This window comes from Phascolarctos cinereus, unplaced genomic scaffold, assembly GCF_003287225.1.
Source record: "Phascolarctos cinereus isolate Bilbo 61053 unplaced genomic scaffold, phaCin_HiC Scaffold_1;HRSCAF=81, whole genome shotgun sequence".
NCBI lineage: Eukaryota > Metazoa > Chordata > Mammalia > Diprotodontia > Phascolarctidae > Phascolarctos > Phascolarctos cinereus.
The window spans coordinates 178,043,348-178,066,785 of NW_027555514.1; the positions used below are offsets into that span (position 1 = coordinate 178,043,348).

General features: G+C 34.6%; 1 protein-coding gene across 33 annotated transcripts in view; it reads right to left on the bottom strand.

The window, feature by feature from the left end:
* PLEKHA5 (pleckstrin homology domain containing A5) overlaps window positions 1-23,438 on the bottom strand; it is a 191,290-nt gene that overhangs the window by 47,155 nt on the left and 120,697 nt on the right. For 16 of the 33 annotated variants that reach the window (XM_078155283.1, XM_020994185.2, XM_078155271.1 and 13 more), the window contains 4 exons: window positions 14,506-14,971; window positions 12,817-12,900; window positions 8,037-8,156; window positions 7,158-7,211 (listed from right to left, as the gene is read on the bottom strand). In XM_078155283.1, coding sequence (XP_078011409.1) covers window positions 7,158-7,211; window positions 8,037-8,156; window positions 12,817-12,900; window positions 14,506-14,971 — 724 coding nt within the window. The remainder of the gene's footprint in view (window positions 1-7,157; window positions 7,212-8,036; window positions 8,157-12,816; window positions 12,901-14,505; window positions 14,972-23,438) is intronic. The other 17 variants (XM_078155313.1, XM_020994189.2, XM_078155278.1 and 14 more) reach the window with 4 other exon arrangements.

Consider the following 23,438-nt stretch of genomic DNA (forward strand, 5'->3'; position numbering starts at 1 on the left):
ACATCAGTTTACAGCATGGCTAGATTTGAAAGACGACACTGTAAATATAGCCTCTACTTGAATGTCTTCCTAACAGTGTAGTAAGTCACACCCAAGTGTTAAAAGATTATAAGGATAAAAAGCATTTTAACTAAGTAACAAATGACATGAAATTTCTAATAACATAATCTATTATAAGAGCTGCATTATTTTCTAATGTAAACCTGATAACTGCAATTACGTTTCATAAAAATTGTACAATTTTTTAAAAGTAAATTATAATAAATTAAAGTACCTATCAACTTAAGAGGAAAAGTAATTATAAATAATTCAATATCATGCTATTAAAATAACTTTCAAATATTTATAATGGAAGACAGTAAAAAGCCAGTTTTTAGTTCACTACAAACAAATGTGTTCTTCCGCATAACTGTCTAGAGTAATACATTACTTAATTGGTCTATTTTGATTCAATATATGTATTTTATAAGAAAACATATAAAACATGCATTTCAAGGATAAATATGCATGCATATATATGTTGCTCTACTGATTTAACTTAATTTTAAAACTAAAATCTGCAATATATGCATTAAATCTTAAGATATGAGTCTTTAAAACTGCTACAATTTTATCAGCCATATTTTAAAATAGTTACCATATTTAATGCTAATAAAATTTATTTTTGTTGAACAGAGTACAAACCATCAATTAGTGTCATTTTAAATACTGACGAAAAGCTTTCTTCAACCTAGGAATTTTGAGATTACATTAGAAAATCAAGCCAATTCAAATCTCAATTCTGCTTTAAAGTTTAGGTCATGCAAGTGTTAGATCTATAGGTAAAAATATCCTGTATATGTGCTTGCTTTAGAATGTAAAGCTGTATTAATGTGAAGACTAGGATCAAGTCTTTGAATTAAAAATAATGACTTATTTAAATACCAATAGGCATATTTTGAAGTTATATTTATATATTTATGTGTTTAATTCCATCACTATTTTCCTCTATGAATGTACCTGCCATAAAAACGATTATCTGGATGCTCCAAAAGTGGCTTGGAAGTGATCTTTTTTTTTTTTTTGGAAAGCTTATGCAAAGTGCATATTCTAGTGGTTTCAATAGGGAGGAAGGACTTTCCAGCAGAATGAAATGAATGCTGAATGCTCTATTTTTCTTGAATGAGGATCAAGGTGGTTAAGGTTGGAAAGATTTATCAATAAAATCATGGTTCCTTGATGCAATAGAATAGAATTTTTTCTGGGCAAAAGCTCTTCTATATACAAAAATTCAAGTTTTCCTTTTCTACCTTCTAGCCCATAAAGGCATGCTAGTGATTTTATAGTAGTTGTGACAATCATACAATCAACTTAAAAAAAAATTACACAGCATTAATATTGATATCCATTTGCTTTGATCTAGCAATACCACTACTAGGTCTATATCCTAAAGAGTTCAGAGAAAAGGGGAAAGGATTTATTTGCACCAAAAATATTTGCAGCAGGTCTTTTTGTGGTGGCAAAGAACTTGAAATCAAGGAGATGTCCATAAATTGGGGAATGGCTGAACCAAATTGTGGTATAAGAAATGATGAACAGGATGGTTTCAGAAAAACCTGGGAAGACATATAGGAACTGATACAAAGTGAAGTGAACAGAATCAGAAGGATATTGTATACAGAAAGAGCAATTTTCTAAGGATGATCAACTGTTAAAGATGGGCCTCTGATCAAGATAACGATCTAAGACAATCCCAAAGAACCCATGACAAAAAATGCTATCTACTCCCAGAGAAAGAACTGATGAACTCTGAATGCAGCCTGAAGCATACTTTAAAAATTTTTTCTTTCCCTTTTCTTTTTTTTGGTCTGTGTTTTAGTTCACAAAATGGCTAATAGAGAAATGTTCTGTATGACTTCATATGTATAATCGATATCAAATTGCTTGCTTTCTCAAGGAGGGTGGTGGGACAGGTGGGGGGGCAGAGAATTTGGAACTCAAAATTTCAAAAAATGAATGTCAAAGAAATTTTTACATGTAATTGGAAAATAAAAATATACTGAAAAAATCTCAGTTTGGTATTTTCATATCAAATTGATATTCTTATACCACAATACTTAAGTCTCTGTTGAATGCAGTTAGTATCATTACTCTTGTTTTCCTTAGAAAATAAACAATTTTCCAACGCTAATTTCTCTAAAAAATTAATCCTACTTCCAATAGGATATTAATGACTTTAGCTAAAACAACCTGACAGGCAAAAGAAATCAAGCTAGATAGTATCCTCAGGTTTACAAGGGGATAATGGAACAATGTTACACAGAGGAGAAATGAAAGGAAAAAGACACTGGTATAACTGGGTCTTAAAAATAGACTTGAGAGTCAGAGGAGGAAGAAACTGCTTGTCCTCCCAAGAATGATATAGCAGAACCACAAAATCTGCTAACTGAGGGATCATCCAATTGTTGTTTGTCCTTTGTTTTCCAAGAGGACAATGACAGCATGGGCGACATCTTGATTTCTGAGTAAATTGGATTTATGTGAGGCTAAAGCTTCACTCTCTCTTCCAGAGTCACTGAAGTTCAGTGGCAAGACTAAAGGCAGAATGGATGACAATGGCACTGGGAATGAATGGATGATCTTGATATCTTTGATGTCTGACCAAACTCTAAGTGCTCCACAGCACCTGTTTCAGCCACTTTCACTGCTGTTGCAACAAACTGATCTCATTCACTCCTTCTGCTGGGGGAAGTCTTCATATGCTTGGGTTAGACATTTCCCTATCTCATCAGTGGGTTTGAGACCTGCTGCTTATCCTTAACCTGGTTTAGGGTAGTCATCCAAGACATACATAGAAACCTCCTAGACGTATCAAAGAGATAACAACTACTTCCTTCTGGTGAATCATGTTGGCATAAATGATAAATTACTAATGGTCACAATGAATTAGGTATAATTTTTCTTCAAAAAGGCAAAGGATAAAAAAGGGAAAAATTAGTTTAGGAGATTAACAGCTAGCTAAGAAGGTTGTATCTGAGAACAGATTTGGATTTCTTGATCAGTTTATAACATGGGAGTGAAAGACCAGAGAAGGACTATATCAGCAAAAAGCTATTAAAGACATATTTAACAGGTGGTCTTATAAATCAAATCAAAAGAGTCTAAACCAAAAAGGATAGGAGAGGGAATGTGCTGCCTAGGTATATTCTCCAAATTAAAAACTATAGAGAGTAGACACAAAGAATAGCAGCTGAGAGAGCAGAAAATTCATAGAAGACAAAAATCAATAAAGGAACCAGTAGTAAAGCCTATGGCTTCAAGTGTCCATACATGAATGTTGAAAGTTTAGACAACAAACATGATGATCCTAATGCAAGGGGGCAAAATTACCCTTATAGGTTTCATTGTTACTTGGGAACAAACCCATGATTTAAAAATGAGTCTGTATGGGCATTGTTTATTCAAAAAAAAAGAGGATATGGAAATGAGGGAGAGGAGGGAGATGGGGGAGAGTACTGTCTACTAAAGTTATACTCATGTAAGGAAATTCAAGAACCAGAAGAAAGGAGTATTATGGAGAGTTTTTCAGTAAAGGACAAAGGTGAAAAATAGAAAGTTTTTTAAAAAAATCATTGCAGTATACTACAGATCATCTGATCAGAAAGAGGAAATAGATGAGAATGGCAAACATCACAGGTATGGCAAAGAGGCATAATATTGTAGTGATGGGAGAACTTCAATTACCTAGGTTTCTTCTGGAACTCTGTCAAAAGCAGAGCAGCTAATTACTTCTTGATTTGCCTTAAAGATCACTTCATCCTTCAAAAGAATAAGTGCTTCTTCATTCAAAGAGATGCAGGTATAAGCTGCATGAGAAGGGATGGTGAGGGATGTGGTGTCTTGGGAGAAGCCTTGTTTCTATGAGTGGCAGAATGCAGAGGGTACATGAGAGGGGAAGGTTTAAGATGGAGGAAAGTTTAGTTAACAGAACAGAGATTCCAAAGAGCATAGTAAAAGAAGCAAACTCATATGGATTGGGAATTAACAGTAAAATCTGGGTGCCAGATATGATAGTGATGCCATTATTACAAATAGATAAGTTAAGGGGTAGATTTTTTTATTAAATTATTTTGATTTATCAACAATTACTTCCATAAGCTTCTGAGTTTTAAATTTTTCTCCCCCTCCTTCCTTAAGACAACGTGCAATCTGATATAGGCTATATATATATACATAATATATATATATATATACACACATTCCTATTAAACATATTTTCACATTAGTGATGTTGTAAGTAAGAATTAGAACAACAGGAGGAATCCCCAGAAAGAGGAAACAAAACACAACAGAAGAAAAAATAGCAAATAGTATGCTTTGATCTGCATTCAAACGCCATAATTCTTTCTTTGGATGTGGATAGCATTTTCCACCATGAGGCCTTTGGAGATGTCTTAGATCCTTGTATGCCTAAGAAGAGTGAAGTCTATCAATATTTCTCATCGTGATTTTTTTTTAAAGGAAAGATAATGCTCAGTTTTAGATATACTTAAATTGTGATGCCACTTACACGTTTCCAGGTAGAAATTTCTAGCAGGTAGCAAAAATTGGAGCTCTGGGTAGCTGTGATGTTTAATGTAAAGAGAATGGGATTCAAGGAAGACAAAGACAGAAAAGCCCCTTACATATCAATGTAGTAACAGAAGAACTTTTTGTGATAGCAAAGAACTAGGAAAAAAATAGTGTCCATCAATTGAGAGATGGTTAAGAAATAGTTGGTACATAAAACTACACATGAACTATTCAGAAGAAGAGACTTAAGTGAAGTGACACAAAGTAAGCAGAACATGGGGGAAAAAAACCCTCACAAGCACTTACTACAGTAATACAAATGGGAAAAAGTAACTGCTATCTAATTACAACGACCAAGCTTGAACCCTGAAAAGAACTGAGAAAATATACCTTCCCCTTTTCACTGGAGAAGTGGACAACTACAAAGGCGGAATGCTTCCTACACTGTTAAGACTCAATGTGGGTGGTTAGATTTGTAAAAAAAAAAATTTCCTTTCAAAGTCTTCGTTAAAAGAGAAGCATCACTGAGGAGAGGAAGGATATATCCAGAAATTAATGTGATCTACAAAAAGACATCAAAACACGTGAGGGAAAAATAATGCAATTCAGTCACAAGGATATGAGTTTAGATTCCAGATCTGCTTGTATGACCATGGGCAAAATCACCGTTTTTAAATTTTAAGATCACAGGGTCCCACAGATATTTGGAAGTTATCCACATAAAGAAGATAACTAAAGCCATGGAAGTAGAGGAGATTGCTAAGGAAGAGATTGTTATCATTTGAAACTAACCTGAAGGGAAGTCTCTAGTGGAGTGCTTATGCAACTACCTTCAGTTCTGTTCAACACTTTTAACAATGAGTTGGATGAATGCAAAAATATTATGCTTATTAAATTTGACAGTGACAAAGCTGAGAGATAATTACCATTTTCAGTGACAGTTTAAGGATCCAAAATGATTTTGGCTGGCTATGATCTGAATGTAATTAAGAGATAAATATATGTTATGGTCATAAAAATATCAACTTCACAAGCATAAGATGGAGAGACAATATTATTGTCAAGATTAAGCATGGCCAGACAGCAGTTCATATAAAAAAGATTGGGGGAGGGGGTATTTGTGGGGGAGGGCAATCTTAGTATTGCAGTATGATCTACATATTCAATGATTCATATTGAATTATCAGCTGATATGATAGCCAAAAATTGCAATATGACCTTAGGCTATGGCAAGTGAGGCACAGTGCCTAGAATGAGGGAGGTGATAGTCCCAATGTAATCTGCCCTGGCCAGAGATTTGTAAATGTGAAAACATGGAATGAGAAGAAAAAGATTACAGATTTAGGTTTAATTTACCACTTAAATGATCTCAAGATAACTTTAAATATATATCCTTACTACTACCATTGTCTTAAAAACTGCCTCTAGTTTTTTCCATGTTTAATTGTTATTTTAAAATAAAATTTATTCTGGACTTTAAGTCTTTTCTCTAAGCAGAATATTAAATGAACGTTTTTATTTCCCCTTTATGTCATTTTCCTTAGCTAATATTCTTACCAATACATTTTTAGAATGCTGACACTACAGTTAAATTTCAAGAGCATCAGACCCCAAACTGAGAATTTTAGTTGCACATATAAAAAATACTATTTTAAACCATTCTGATTGCTAAATAACAGCTTTAACAATAACAAAATTTCATAGTAAAAAATCATTAAAAATTAGCAAAATTATTAGGTATAAAATATTCTTTTTGTTTCTTGTGGTACAAAACACTTTATTAAATAAATTAACTTATTTTGTTCTAAATGGAACAATGTAACTACATGCATGACTTTCTCCAGTATTACTTTTTGCAAATACTTCATTGCTTTTGATAAAACGTCTTGAAATTTAAAATATTAAAAAATAAGGTTAGTGCAACCCTCAGCTCACACAGTAATAAAAATGTATTCCCTAAAAGTTTATGCTAAAACAAATTTAATGTTTGAAAATGTACCAAAACATAAATACTTTAATATCCTTAATATTTAAAGGTATTTAATACCAAATTTGAGCACTGCTAGTAAACTATACATAGAAGACTCTCCTTGTGACAATCCTTATTTTCTGCTATTTCCTTTGCTTTGATCAAGTAAGGGCTGATATAAAACCACCTGCTAAGGTGAAGAAGGGGAGATGGGGTGGTGGGTGGCTAAACAATGATGATTCTATATACCTCATTCTAAAATAGACTAAATTGGAGACGAGGAAATAACAGAAAAAAAAAGAAATAACAGAAGGTACTCTTCTCAAAAATATTCCATATATACTCCACATTATTAGAGGTTCTTTTCAATAAGTTCCGTTTACAGGCAATTATCTGTTAGAATGTTTATTCTCTTTTTTAAAGGAATATTCTAAGATTCTATTAGTGGAATAGACCTTGGGACCTAATCCTTCCTAAAACGCCACTTAAAATTCTGAGAGTCCACTATATTATTTTATTTCAATAGGAATTTGAGATTCATGGTATTAAGTAGAACTTTCCTAAAATGCTTCTAACATATGCCCTACATTCAAAATGTCATAAACACTAATAAACAAAAAAATTCCAGAAATCCCACCTGATGATCCAAGTATAGGGTGTTCTTTTGAAGATGATGTGAAAGAATCTCATTCTAGTAGATGCCAGTCAAGCAGAAAAAGGACAGGGACAGAAGGTCAGGACAGGAGCCATAAAAAGGTCAATTTTTGAAAACAGGAAAATGACTAGTTTACTTTTTTATTAAAACCACAGCACACCATCATTTTCATACAGGTTTCCATGTATATTGTATAATGTGCAAGATGTGACATGCAATTTAATAATTATTAAAACTGAAATTACTAAATAAACATACAAATTGAACAAGAAAGATGTTAAAAGATTCCAATTAATAAGTTATCAGTTTTAAGTTTCAATTTGTAAATGTAAATTCTTTTCTGAAACATGTTACTTCTTAAACATATACATAGTCAATAATGTCCATGAAAAATTTCCATGACTTTCTCAAAACAAAAGAAAAGGCTATGAACCCTCTGAGAATTTAGCCACATAATAATGTCCTTTTGATCGAAAATAATTTACACACTAAAATGGAAAGATGAAATAGCAGAAGGTGCTATTATTTAAGAATTTTTGCACTCAACACTTTCCTTTCTAATCACTGTAGTACCTCTCCTTTTAAAAATTAGATATGGATGTTAAATAGTACATCTATCAAATCTATTATTAAATGTCAATTTAGAAAGTCTGATTTGTATCCTATTCGTACTTTGTTTTGGTATAGCATTAATAAATCAACTGGGCTCAGAGCTCAAAAGGTTAATAGCAGGATATGATATGTTTAACGCAATGATAGTATTATGCTCGACAACAATGGCAGTGTAGAAACTGTGATTAATAAGTGGTTCAAAATTAGTGATGATGACAGGTGACACATATTAATTACTTCATAGCTGACCTTTGGGCAGTGGGCCTCAAGTTTGAGTTGCATGAGCTGTGCTAATGTATTTTCCCGGATACTACTCAGTTCAGCTTGCTGCCGTCTCAGCTTTATTAGCAGCAGTGTGAGCTCCTCTGGCTGAAGGAGTGTAATTTAAGAATCCAAATAGTGGAAAACATTAATTATTGTTTTAAATGACAGTTATTTACACCAAGATTTCTTGGCAAGTTTCCTTTGGTGGCCAACAAGCTGAAATATCAATCATAGCACCTAGATAATATAGGTCTTATTTAAATGCATATATAACTATAGAAAAAGCATTATTTTTGAATTTACCAAAAATACCATTATAAAACAGTATCATAAAACTTCACCCACAAAAGCTCTCTTCTCAAAGCAATGGAAAGGGTATTTGAATATTATACATACCATGCACAGGCACTGAGAAAATACAGGTGTACAATGAAAATTACAAAGACTATTTTATAGTAAGGATGGGCTAAGCATTGAGCTGAATATAAAAGGCTTAATTCACTCTATTAAAGATTCCTGGTAAGACAATGTCTAGTTCAGTGGAAGGAACGCTGGGTTTAAGGCCCTGGGCTCAAATCTTGTCTCTGACACTTTCTGCCTGTGTGACTTTGGGAAAGTCACTTAAAAGCCATGGGCTTTATAGTTTCTTTATTTGCATAAATGAGGGAGTTAGACTAAATATCACACAGAGGCCCCTTTAAGTTCTAGGTCTGTGATCCTATAAACAATAAATATCAAAATGTTTCTGATAACAGAAAAGTTCCTGAGTGATTAAAAAAATTATTTTACAGAGTGGAAGGCAAATGAAAAGATAAAATTGAGATTTAACACTTTGAGGGAAAAGATTTTGATTTGATTAAAATCAACTATACCTACTAATTATTTCCTTGTTACATTTTTAACATTCTTGGTTAATTCTTTCACTACATTTCCCAAAATTAACATTCTAATCATCTTTAAAGTGAAAATATTACCTTTCACTGGCAGAAGTACTCAGTGCAAATATGTATGTTATCATGTACATACATGGAAAATGTAAAATCTTCCTGCCTTTATGTAAAAGAAGAGTAAATACTTCTCTTCATACATACATAGATGGAATACTTTATCAGGAGTCCCCAGGGGACCATTCTCGTACTGTTTTTCTCTCAGATAAATGCAAGAAGGTATAATACTTGGCAGTAGGATAATGATTTAACTTAGTGATTCTCAAGCTACACTACGATTTAATAAAAAAAAAATACTTAGGGCAGACCAGACAAAGAATATTCTCTTATTATAGGGTATTTTTATATCTTGTAGAAACAATTTGTGAAAAATTTTGCAGGATACACATGGGTTTCCAGTAGCAGCACAGAACTTTCTGTTTAAGTTCTTATTTTGATTTTTGATGTCAAACATGATTTTTTTCTTATGTTTCTTTTTACTATTTATTCTCTACCCAAAAACAGTTCTTTGAGGATAATCATTTCCAGATATTTGGAATATCATTGAGAATTAACAACTTCTGGTGGGAAAAATGCCAGTGAAGATAAAGTTGGCAAAGTTCCTCACATAACAAAGAAGGAGTTTCCCAAATCTTAGTGAAGTTTTAAGCTTTAATAGTGTACCAAGTGCACAGTTTTAAGCTTTAAATGCTTAAAAATGCACTAAGACTTTTGGGAGACAGTATATAGTCTTCTGAACCAATGTACTCCTTTAAATATCCATATATAGTGAAGAATCCCAAACTAATGTTGCAAGGACTGTTGGGATCTTTCATATCTTAGGATAATCTACAGGTTATGAAAATCTTGCCAGTAAGGAAATAAGTAAGAAAAGGTATGAGATTCTGATATTAAAAGAACAAAGAAAAGAAGGAAAGGGGTCAGCAAATAATTTTGAAATAAGAAGTAAAGGGAAGTATCTTAAGGAACACTCTGTTCAGCTAAGAAGATGAAAAACAAACTTTGATGAAAAATTTAGTCCCATACAAAATTTAATTAAATGATAACATTCAAGTCAATGCCAAAAGCAATTCTTATTTGAAAAACAACTGTTGGTAAATCATTTTATCTTAAATGCCCACCAGAGGGAGCAAGAAGCATTAACTTCAATAAATGGGTAAAGTAGAAACAGGAAAACTATATATCAAAAGATCAGAAAATCACAGGACTGAAAACTGTAGGGTCCTTCGAGAGCATTTAGAAAGGAAGAGATGGAGGCTCATAGAAATAAGTTCACACAAAAAGTAAATATTAGGAATAGGGTTCAAAATTAGGTTGGTTGTTAACAGTATTTAGAGCAGGAAAGATGACAAATCAAACAATAAAGAATTCTTCAAGCAACACTGGAAAGCTACAGATAAAGCTTATGATAAGGCAAGGCATTTTGACATGCTATTTTTAAAACCAATCATTTATAAGGGCCCCTCGATTACTCCAGAACATGAATTCTGCCCTTGCCCCCATCCCATGGTCCTTCCTTCAAAAGTGATACGCATGCCCTCGCACTGGTGAGAGGAGTAAGAACACATATATTGTTTGTCCAAGATGTAATCAGCTTAGGAGGAGCTGCGTACTATTTACTTGGCTAACCACAGAATGGGGTTTTCCTCAAGGCAGTGAGTATGGTATAGTGGACTTAGTCTGAAGAGACTGGGTTTCAGTCCTGATTGTAACCACTACCTAGACATGTAACTTCAAGCAAGTCAGGATATCTTTCTAGGTCTCAGCTGTTTTATCTTTAAACTGAGGAAGCTGAACAAGATAATCTCAAGGTTCCTCCAAACTCAACTAAAAAAGAAAAAGCCATGATTGGGTCAGTTTTGACATAAAATGCTTTTATCTTAGCATATAAAACATTAAACACCTTAAAATTTAGTACTTTGAGAAAAGCATTAAGAGCTAGAGACAGTAGGATGAATAGTGGAAAAGGAATTCAAATAAGAAAAATCATTCATTTTGAACAAAACTGTAACTAACAAAAAAATTCACATTTTCAAAGAAATCGATATGTATGCTGAATATTAAAGCTCCTTATACAATGTAGCTTTCACAGCTATTGAATAAAAAAATGAAATCATTTATTTGTCTTCTAGGACAGCTGACTGATGAATTTTGGGTTGTGAATGGGGAAAACCATGGATAATATAAAGATAAACATATAACACGAATGTAGATATCCATTTTTAGAGACTTCAAAATTTTTCATGGTATTTTTTTTTTTTGGAGGCAATTGAGGTTAACTGACTTGCCCAGGGTCACATAGCTAGTCTCTGAGGTGATTTGAATTCAGGTCCTCCCAACTCTAGAGCTTGATACTTTTTATTTTCAAAGCTAATTAATGTGATTTTTGTCAGAAGTAGCCCAGCAGAAAGCAAATAGTTTATTACTAAGTAAATAAGTCCTAGTGAGTAACCCGAGTCATATATTGGTTAAATGGTTTGCCAAGGGTCACAAAGCTTCTAAGTGTCAGAGGTAGGATTTGAATTCAACAATAATAACAACAACAATAAATAAACAGTTAACATTTACATAGTACTTATGATATGCAAAGCCACATAAAATAATAAATATTACTTGATCCTTAGAACAACCCTGAGAGGTAGGTGCTATCATTATATCCATTTTAGAGATGATGAAGCTGAGGCAGTCAGGGGCTAACCAACTCGCTCAGGCTAACACAGCGTAAGTGTCTGATCCTGGATTTGAAGTCGGGTCTCCTGACTCTGAGTCCAGACCGTGTTTTATTCATTGAGTCACTTAGTTGCCTCTTTGATCTAAAGCCAACACTTTAACCACTATCTCAAAATTCCTTCACAAAGAATACATATTATCCATAATGAAAATATGTATCTCTGTAAAAATCCCCCCTTCCAAAATTTAGACATAATACATTGTGTTGTGCTTAAATTTTGTGCATGTTTAAATCTTGCACATTAATGATGCACGTAACACAAATGAAATTATTAAAGTGGAATACTTATTTTGTTTTTATTCATAGCCCTTGCTATATAAACACATTTTTCTATTACAGATATGAAGCATACTTCATTTCTGTGGGAAGCATGGTTGTGTAGTGGATAGACAGCAGGCCTCAGAAGTAAGTAAGATCTGGGTTCAAACTCCACTTCTAACATACATGAGGTGTGTGGCCCTGGGCAAGTCACTTAATCTCTCAGTGTCCAAGGCAATCCTCACTCTAAGACTACAAATGAAAGAGCAGTACCTGATATACATTGATAGCTTCCTCACTGGGTGTTTGCTATATCGATAAAATTGCAAGTCTCTCTGGAACCCCCAACCCCAAATTAACCCTGTCCTTGCAATTCCATAATACACTTAATCTATACAAAATATACATGCATAATTCAGATAAGCAGACTTGTAAAGTACTACAACAAAGTAGCAATATTGATTTCTATTTTTGGCTTGTGGAATCTGTCTTATTTCTTCAAGTCTTTAAAGGTGATAAAATCAGTCTAACAGTATGTAGCTAAAGTTCATGACTGTTGAAGACTGTATAACTAGATATTTAAATATAACATCCTGAATTCCAGTTTTGTACTCATGAGTCACATATTTAAAATATTATCCAATATGACAAGATAATTCATTATTCAAAATAATTTACTATTCTTCCCTAAAAGAAGTTAACTATTTTTGTTGCAATACATCTCTATGAATGAAAAAAAAAGAAAGAAAGTAAAATTAACGCCATCTGCACTTTGTTGTTACATAGCATCCTCAGATAGAATATGATGTGCCAAAAAATTTCAGCTCACCGTCTTGCCTTGGAGGCTTTGGGGATTAACTGGCTGTAAAGTCAAGCCTGCCGGCATCGACCTTCGATCAGGTACAAAAACATGCTAGAGAAATAAAGGAACAATATAACCCCTGTGTTGAGTCGTGTATACGTGGGGTTTTTCTGAGAGAAAAGGGGGCACAAAGGGTATCAAGCTCAAGGTCAGTCACTCAAAATGTTAAGTAGAGTTACACTGTTAAAACATTTTAATTTACTTTATAGTGCTGGTGAAAGGAGCCAGATACTAAGCCAACTTTTGCTAATTTAAAACACAGATGCTTGACATAGGCTAATTCTACCACTTTTATTTAGTATAAGGATTATGGTTTGGTGGGATTTTTGGTGCAGACATTTAGTCTGGACAGAAACCACTAATTCATCTCACACAGGCTGCTGAAACATCAGATAGTTAAGTTCTGCTTAGCAGTGGAACATGGAGATCTATGATATAATATGAACTTTGAGCAGATTAACCTTATTTAACATGATTTAACCCAAGAGAAAATTAATCAGTTTATCAAAGAAAGATTTACTGTTAAAAATACAATAGAATGAAATGTGAAAACACTATGAAATCTTCTGGGAGCTACTTTTTTAAGAAACAGTATAGACATATGCTTTTACTTTCAAATGAACAAGAAAATGTTTAATGTTCAAAAGTGGCAAAGGCTAAATCAAAATCAGAATGAAATATTTTTAAAAACTGTGAAATTCTGATTATGACTGGGGTTAGGGGAGACTGCTTGATGCAGCAATCTGACTTGTGGTATGCATATATTTGTGCAACAATGAGCTTTACTACAGTGGAATTCTATTGCAGCTCTTGAGTCTTAAAAGATCAACTGAAAGCAAAAATGCTAAACTTCGACTACTTAAAAAGGTAAATACTTATGTTGGCAGTAACATTTTCAAAATATCATATAGTAGTGAAACCCATGCATTTCAACAATATTCAATGTGATCAATAAGTGGAGATTAATCACTATAAACTCCTTGCAGACAGGGACCATTTTCACTTTTATCTTTATAGCTCTGACACCTCTTGCTGAGTTTTGGGTGCCATAATTTTAAGAGGGACCGCATCCACAAACTGGAGTGTGCCCAGGTGATTATGTCCCAAATGATATCTTATAAGGAACAGTTGCATTAGAGGAGATGTTTAACCTGAAGAAAAGATGACTTAGAGGTTATGAGAGTTATTTTCAAATATACGAAGGGCTGTTATTTCAAAGAGGAAATAGGATTATTTTGAGACACAACTCACAGGAGAGAAGATATGTGTCCCACTATTTACTGTGGTGACGTGCCAGCCAAAGAAAAGGTTCAAACCTGGAGAGGGCAACTGTGGAAACCTGGAATTGCATTTATAGCTGACAAAGATTCTTTCCAAGAAATCTGGGGAGGATTTCTGCAAGGCCAATGATTCACGTATTATTACTTAGAAAAGAATATGAAATATTCATTCTCCAAAGAGCTTTCTTTGTGATCCTAGGGGATGAAAATTTCTACCCTGGGTTTTGATATTGATTGTGGAACTTCAAAAAAAGTAAAATAACTTCTCTTAAACTTTTAACACTTGAACTCGAACAAAAGCAATATAAACTACACATACAAATAAAACCTAGCATTTCCAAGTTAGAGAATTAGATATATACTTTGAATATTTTACCTTGGGGTGATGTGTTCTGTGTCTGCGTTCCACTGTTACATCTCCTCTCTGTATCGGTGAAGAGACTTCTGATCTATAAGTTCGTTGAGGAGAATATCCCTGAAAAGCAGCTATTGAACCATGGGAAGGTGACGTAGGAATAGAGTGCATTGCTTGGTCAGAAATATTAATCATAGTTTTAGGGCTGCTTAAAGTGCCATGTCTAGTGAGAGTACTTTGCTTATTGTAGAACTGACGCTGCTGCCATTCATAGAGCTGCCACATTGTGTCATCTCTCATGGATCTCCGCTTTTCTTCTGTTGGTGGTCCCACTGTCCTGTCACGAGCCGATGGCGCGATGCTGCATATGCTCTCAGGTCTTGTCTTGCTATTTCTTGGGAGGGTTCTGTAGCCTTCAGGATAGCGAGGAACGACATGGGCTCTGTGGCTTGGCATATTTCTTGGTAATGTCTGGTAAGATACCACACTGAAAAAGAAAATTTAAATTTAACAATGACAGAGCCAATCTACAAACTGGAATGGATTAATATTTCTTCAATAACTTCAACTTTGTTACTAGGTATAAGACTATAAAACTGAAATACCAAAGAAAAATTATAAATCACAACTAAAAATTCATCTTAATCGAGTCAGAAATATCCTATAACTTACTTCTACCTATAACTACAAACAACATTTTTAAAAAGTCTTATGGATGTGTTTTATTCTTTATGATACAAATATTTACAGCATATTCCGACTTTGTGAGAAGTCTCTTGTAATAAAGTAAAATAGTTAAGTAAGACTAATAACAGTGCCCTCATATGAAAGGGAATGCATCATTTCCCATTTGTAGCACCCCCTCTTGCATCTCTTTTAAAAAACTGATCAAAATCTATTTCCTCTCCTCCCCACCCCTGGAAAAAAAGAAAAATAAATTTATTGTAATAAATATGCACAGTTAAGCAAAACACCCCTGAAATTTTGCCCACAGAGTAAGGGCCTTTGATTAGAATATTAGCTCATGATTGTCTTTTTTCTGCTATAGTAAAAGAGTATAGTATATAGTATATATAGTATAAGCATGCCCATCTCATATGTCCATTATGAATTCTCAGGTACCAATAGTCACTCTCTGTCCCAAGGGTCCCTTTGCTTCCAGTTCCCCAACCAGATTCTCTTTGCTGATCAAAAATTAAGTTCAGAATAATGGAAGTAGACTACTCATTAAATTAAGGGATGGCATCTTGGGGAAAGAGGGGGAGAAAATTTAAAACTCAAAAGCTTTTGGAAGTGATTGTTGAAAACTAAAAATAAATAAATTAATTAAAAATTTAGGGATGGCAACTAGACTTATGATTTCACTGGTATAAAGAACTCCTTGACAAATGATGAATGTAGGTTGGAACCTTTTTTGAAGTTTAAGAGTCTTAGAGTGGAGCTTAAAACACTATGAGAAGCTGATCAAATGACAGAGTCATAAAGCTCAGGTGTCAGAGACTTGAACCCAGGTCTTCCTAGCTTCAGCGCTAATTCTCTAGTACACCACAAGGCTTCTCTTGCTTATTGAAGCAGCTAGGTGGTGCAGTGGATAGAGTGCCCTATTCTGGAGTCAGGAAGACCTGCATTCAAATCCAGCCTCAGATACTTATTAGCTATGTGACCCTGGGCAAGTCACTTAAACTTTGTTTGCCTTACTTTCCTACTTTGTAAAATGGGAATAATCATAGCACTTCTTAGGGTTATATTGTGAAGATCAAATGAAATAATAACTGTAAAGTGCTTAGGACAGTCCCTGGCACATAGTAGGTGCTACGTCAATGCAAGCTATTAGTACTGAAATATTGTTGATAAATAAAATGTAGTCATGATAGTCATTCTGGGGTACTCCATGTGACTACTGAATTAGTCTGAGATAAGTATCTGTGGGCAATAGGGATAACAGGCTAGTGAGAGCTAGCCTCACAAAACTGAAAATATAAGGGGTTTCATTTGATAATCTCCCTCTCTCAATAAAAGTTCACTAACACACTCCTGCCTTTGTAGTTCTGATGTCTACTTTACTGTGTAACAGAAGTAGCATGTAAACTACCAGAACACAAATGTTGCTTTTTGGCAAATTAAAGTGCATATCATTTCTTAATATACCAGAATAGGGGAAACCATTGGAAATACAAGAGTCCAGGATTAACCTTTTTAGAACTTTTCCATGCAGATTTGTGCATGTGCCAGAAGGTGTCATGTTTGTCCACTGATTGTTACTTAGAAAATTTGGATCACAATTGTGTTTTACTAATCATTGACTGTGGTCCCAAAAAAGCCTTGTGAAAATGTCATGCCCTGTGAAACAGCAAAGTAACATAAAATAAATTAGACCCAGAAAAATTATAAAAGATCATTCTACAATGGAGGATAAAATGATGGAACACAGTTTCCAAAGTACGGATGGTCCTTGAAAAAGACAAATAATTGCTTTATATTGATCTTTGAGTTACCTTGTAGAAAAGAAACAAAAGCTTGCAATTCCAAGTCAGAGCAGAGAGAGATATCATCATACAGAGATAGGAGTTTCAAGGTACTAGAGCAAAAACAATCAAAGGGTCCCTGAGAAAGTTATCATTATGATGGCTCTGTCTTATTAATGAATGAAAACACATTTATTAAAGGATTACTATGTGTTAAGTGCTGGGAATACAAGTAGAAAAAATGAGACAGTCCCTCCTCATAAGGGGCTCCTACACTACCCTGTAACCCAGTAACACCAGTTTCCTTGCTATTCCTCTTACAAAATATTCCACCTCCACTCTGCATTTTCACTAGCTTTCTCCCACGTCTTGAACTCTCCTACTTTATTATCTCCATCTTCCGGCTTACTTCAAATCCTGACTAAAGTCCTATCCTTTGACAAGAAGCCTTTCTCAAATCCTCTTAATGTTACTGCCTTCCCTCTGAGATTACCCATTTTGTTTGTACATAGGTGTCTGAATGCTGTCTCTCCCATTACAGTGAGCTCCTTGAATCTTTTGCCTTTCTCTGTATTACTAAGGCTAAGCATAGTAGCTGGCACACAGTAGTCACTTAGTACCTTTATTTTCTTTTTAACAGGGTTACTAAATTGTTAGATCAAAGGGATATTCTAGCTGTTTACCTATATTTTAACAAAGCATTGATAAACTATCTCAAGCTTTTTTTGTTTAAAAGATGGATATGTGGGCTACCTGATGAAACAAATTAGATGGATTCAGAACTGTCTGAATGGTTGGACTCAATAACGGTTTAATGTCAACTTGTAAGGAAGTTTCCAGTATAGTGTCTCAGGTAGAACCCATGCTTGGAATTGTACAGCTATGAATTTTTATCAATGACCTGGATAAAGGCACAGATGGTAGGCTTATTAAATGTCCAAGTGACACTGGGAGGAATAGCTAACAAATGTGATGAGGCTGACTTCTGCCCAGCAACAATGAGAGCCTTGCCTAAACCTAAATCTGTCCAGTAAGAGGAGGCTCTACCTGCTGACTCTGTGTACATGACTAACCCCCGTAGTTTGTGACTATATCCTCGAAATGTTGCAAGCAAAGCTCCCTGCTTGGTAACCACATCCTTGGAATGGTTTGAAATGTACCCAGTACACCTGGTTCCCTTTCCTGCCTCCCCTTCCTTGTGGTTAACTGCCCATGTAAGATCATACCCCACACCTGGCTGAAAATATAATACGCAAATACACAATAATACACAATACACAAAATTTGTGTATAAAAGAAAGCCCATCTTTTCTTAAGTTGCCAGTACCCTAAGGACTGTCCTACCCCTTTTGCGTCAACAAAGTTCTCTTGACTAGAGGAACATCTGTCTCCTGCATTCCTTCCAGACAATCCAACTCCGAACCTCACAAACCTCATTACAGTAGATGATAGTTATGATGCACAAAAACCTCACAGGACAGACTACTGGGCTAAAACAAATAAGATGAAACTTAACAGAGATAAATATGAATTCATACAGGAGATGAAAAAGATCATCTTCCACAGCATAAGATGGGGGTGGAAGAAACAGGGTTAAAGAATAGCTTGTCTATAAATGATCTGGGTCTTTTCAAGGATTGTAAGCCCCAAATGGATCACCAATGTAATACTGGCAGCAAAGAAAGCTAATGCAATGTTAAGCTGCATTAAGAGAGGAAAGTCACAGGTTTGTGTGAAAATACCAGAAAGAGTAAGAATAAATGCACTTTTCCTTCATATGGTAAATATAACTATCTAAAACCAAGGGCAAGGAGGACAGCCAAAATAGTCCAGCTTACTTCTGCCTACAATTACTGAAGAAGAATGCTGGACAGAGTAGTGCCAAAGGGGAAATTACAGTGGATGATCTATCTAAGTGTGGAACATGGGTAGGCTGGGATCATAGACTCAGCTCTCAGAACTCTGAACTATGGTAACAACATAAGGTAGCAGAAGTTGATCAAAGATTCAGCCCAAGCCTCAAACAGTGAGAGGTCTGTCTCTCAGAGGGGCCAGGAACACACTCCAAGCCAAGAACTTGGAGCTATGTCTGCTGTGAATAGATGTCCGGGATTGATCTTGTATGGACTCAGAGCCCATAGCTCCCAGCACAGACTTGGTCAGAGCAGATCATGGGCTTAGTCTTCCTCCTAGAAAAGAACTGGAAGGAGGTGAAACGATCACTGATTCAGGTCCAAAAGAGCTCCCAGCCAGGCCACCAATAGAAATTTGTCCAGAGCCCTGGAAAAATAACTAAGCAAAGAAGATAAGGAGCTTGAGCACCAGCTATGCTAAGACACAAATCCAAAAGGGGAGAATTACTACAAAACACGTACAAGCAAACCCACAAAGAAAAACATGGCTTGCCCATAAGATCAATTATAATTGTAAAGAAATGATGTAAGAGTTAAAATATGGTAATATAAATGAAATGAGAATGATAGACAAATGAACTGGAAAAGAAATGAGCTTGGAATGAGAATTAACAGCATTGTGCAAGAGGTACAAAATCTAACTCAAGTAACAGATTCTTTTAGAATCAGGACAGACCAAACAAAATTAATGATGCCATGAAGTTTTAAAACAAAACCAGAAGATGGAAAAAACAGAACATATCTCACAGAATAATAAGGTATCTCATATAAAAAACTAACTTGGAAAATGTAACAAAGAGAGATATTCAAGAAGTCAAATGATGCAGACTTAAAACCAAGAATAACCAATATCCAGCAAATGGGCTTTTAATGAAAGAGGTCTTCCAAATATTTTGATGAAAAAAAAAAACAACAACCTAGCATTCAATAGAAACTTTGAAATAAAAACATAGGAGTAAAGAGAAACACAAAAAAGGTAAATAAAAGTTAGTAGTTGGAAAACATTTTTACACAGATGGAAATGGTATAAATGAAGTGATACAAGAACACCCTAAAAACTGTGATGTTGGGGCAGCTAGATGGTGCAGCGGATAGAGCACTGGCCCTGGAGTCAGAAGGACTTGAGTTCAAATCTGGCCTCAGACACACAACACTTACTAGGTGTGTGACCCTGGGCAAGTCACTTATTCCAACTGCCTCACTCAAAAACAAACAACAACAACAACAACAAAAAACACCCCCAAAAAACAAACAAACAAAAAACCAACCTCCAAACTATGATGTCAAAGAAGAAATTAAATAAGATAAGAGCTTGGGAGTGATTTGTTACATTTTCATTATCTTAAAAGGAGAAAAGGATGGAAAAAGGAATGGAGGGAACTTATATAATCGGGGGTATGAGTAGAAGTCTATACAAAAAGGAAAGGATGGGGAAGCACTCACACTGAAGTGATACTAAATGAAATGAGCAGAAGTAGGAAACAAATTTTATTTTGAATAACATCTTTCCCAATTATATGTAAAAACAATTTTTACATTCCTTTTTTAAAATCTTAAGTTTCAAATTCTCTTTTCTCCCCTCCCTTCCCAAAATGGTAAGCAATTTGGTGCGCAATCATGCAAAACATATTTCTATATTAGTCACGTGCGAAAGAAAACACAGAGCAAAAAAAAAGAAACCCGAAACCCCCCCCAAAAGAACAACAAAAAAAACCCACGAAAAATAATTAAGAAAATGAAAACTAGTATGCCTTGATCTGCATTCAGACTCATTAGTTCTTTCTCTAGAGGTGGACAGATTTTTCATCATGAGTCCTTTGAAATTATCTGGATCACTGTATTGCTGAGAAAAAATTTTAAACAACACTATAAAAACAACCAATCTTGAAAACCTTAAGAAATTTGATCAATGCAATGATCTATCACAATTCCAGAGGACAGAGGAGGCCACCTCCTCAAAGAGTGGTGATGGACTCAATAGTGAGTGAGATACATTTTTTTTTTTTGGCTAGGCAATGGGGTTAAGTGACTTGCCCAGGGTCACAGAGCGAGTTAAGTGTTATGTGTCTAAGGCCGCATTTGAACTCAGGTCCTCCTGACTCCAGGGCCAGTGCTCTATCCACTGCACCACCTAGCTGCCCAAGACACACATTTTTGGACATGGTCAATGTGGGGAATGTGTTTTACTTGGCTATGTATATTTATTGTAGGCATTTTCTCTCTTTTTTTTTTCCCCTAGGGAAAGGGAATGAGATAGGGCAGATGGTTGTTAATTGAAAAAATATACAATTTAAAAATACAACCAAGGGCAACAATCAGCAGCAATGGAAAAATCAGAAGCCTTTCCAATAAAATGTGGTATAAAACATGGGTCTGATATTTATAGCAATATTATTTGGCATAGTTCTGGAAATGCCAACTATAGCAATATACAAACAAAAGAAGGTGAGAGAATGAGAATAGGCAAAGAAGAAACAAAATTATTGCTTTTTGCAGATAATAGGTTGTTTTTCTCAGCCTTCCCTAGAAATTCAATAAAAAATTACTAGAAACAGTAACACAGTAAAGTAGCAGTATATACTCACAAAAATCAGTCTTTCAGTACATTACCAACAAAGTCCAGCAAAAACAGGTACAAAGGAAATAACTAGTCATAGCTGGACCATGCTAATATAACAAAAATTATGGGACTATCTAAATTAATTTATAAACTCATTGCCATACCAATCAAACTACCAGGACTATTTTGTGAACTGGAATAAAAGGATAACAAAATAATGAAGTAAGCTGGGTGGCCTGTCACTACCAGGTCTCAAGCTACATACTAAAAGCAGTAATCATCAAAACTATCTGTAACTATTTGGTTACAAATGAGAAAAGTAGGTCAGAGGGAGAGATCAAGAACACAAAATACAAAAGCAAATGAACACAGTAAGATAGTATTCAATAAATCCAAAGAGTCCATACTTCCGAAACACAGACTATCTGATGAAAGCTGAGAAACAATCTGGCAGAAATTAGGTCCAGATCAAGAACTCACACTACATGACCACAATAAGTTCTAAATGAATATATAACCTAGACATAAAAGGTCAAACCCATTAGTGGAAGTGTGAAGTAGTTACCTCCTATAGTTACGGAAAGGAGAAGCGATCTTGATCAAAAAAAGGACAGAGAGGATCACAGGCAATAATTTGGGTAATTTTGATTATATATTGAAAAGGTTTTGCAGAAAAGCAAAGCAGTTAGATTTAGAAAGGAAATGGTTAACTGGGGCAAAAAAAAATCTTTGGAGTAAGTTTTTCTGATGGTATTGGAAGGATTGTGGGAGAATAGGCATACTAATGCCCACTGTCTATCATCAATATGCACTGTTGGTAGAGCACAATCACACTGGAAAGTAATTTGAAACTATACCCCAAATGTCATTAAACTATGCATAACCTTTGACATAATACCATTTCAGACCACAAAAATTATATAAAAAGAAAGTGAAATTATCCATATGTACAAAAATATCTAGAGTATTTTCTCCTTGTAGCAAAAATCTAGAATCAAAGTCAGCGTTCATCAACTGGAAAGTGACTAAAAAAATTATGGCATATTAATATAATGGAATATTTGTACTGTATGACATGACAAGAGGGAAAAGTTATAAGAAAATCAGAAAGATTAGTATAAAATGATGCAGAATGAAGTGAGAAGAACTGGGAGAATTATTTATATAATTACCACATAGAACTATTTAAATAATTACCGCAACACAACAAAGAGGAGGTGACAGAGAAAATACGTTTAACTATCAGTGCATACAATCAATTTTTTCTGGGCTCCAAAATCTTCATGAGAATACACACATTTCAGAGGTCCTGTTATCCCTGATGAAAAACCAAGAAGCGAGTAGACAAGCTTTTATAAACCTTATTTGACAGAAAACCATATCTTTAGGTTCACAACTGACTGAAAAGTACAGAGGGTCAACTGTGCTTATCATTCATTTGCTGACTAAAAGAATGCACCGGCTTCATTAGTGCAAAATTCTATTTTGAATGTCTTCATCCAAGAAGGTTTTTCTTATCCACCTGTTAAACTCATACAAGATTCCATGAGAGAGACGTAACAACAGTATTAACTTCATGGAAATTTTTAAAAATTATACAACAAAAAACAATATTATGAAAAGAAAAACAATAATAGATCAAGCAAAATATTTACAGGATATATGAAGGATGGCTTAGATTTGATATAAAAATAGTTGAAAAGTAACCATGGTAATTCTCATTCCACAGTCAAAAGTTCAAAGCATGTAAAGAAACAATTTTCAAAAAATGAAATACAAATTGTTAAATCATTAAAACAATGCTTGACCCTCATCATCAAAGTAGTACAGATTAAAACAAACCAGAGGCATGGATTCACATACAAACATGTTTTGTTTTAACTTTAATGCACACATGTAAATGCTACCCAGCCCTAAAAGGCAGTGTGGCATAATGGAAAAAAATTGATTTTGAAATCAGCACTACTTTTAAGACACACTGGCAGTGTTAACACGGGCTAGTCACTGAAACTCTCA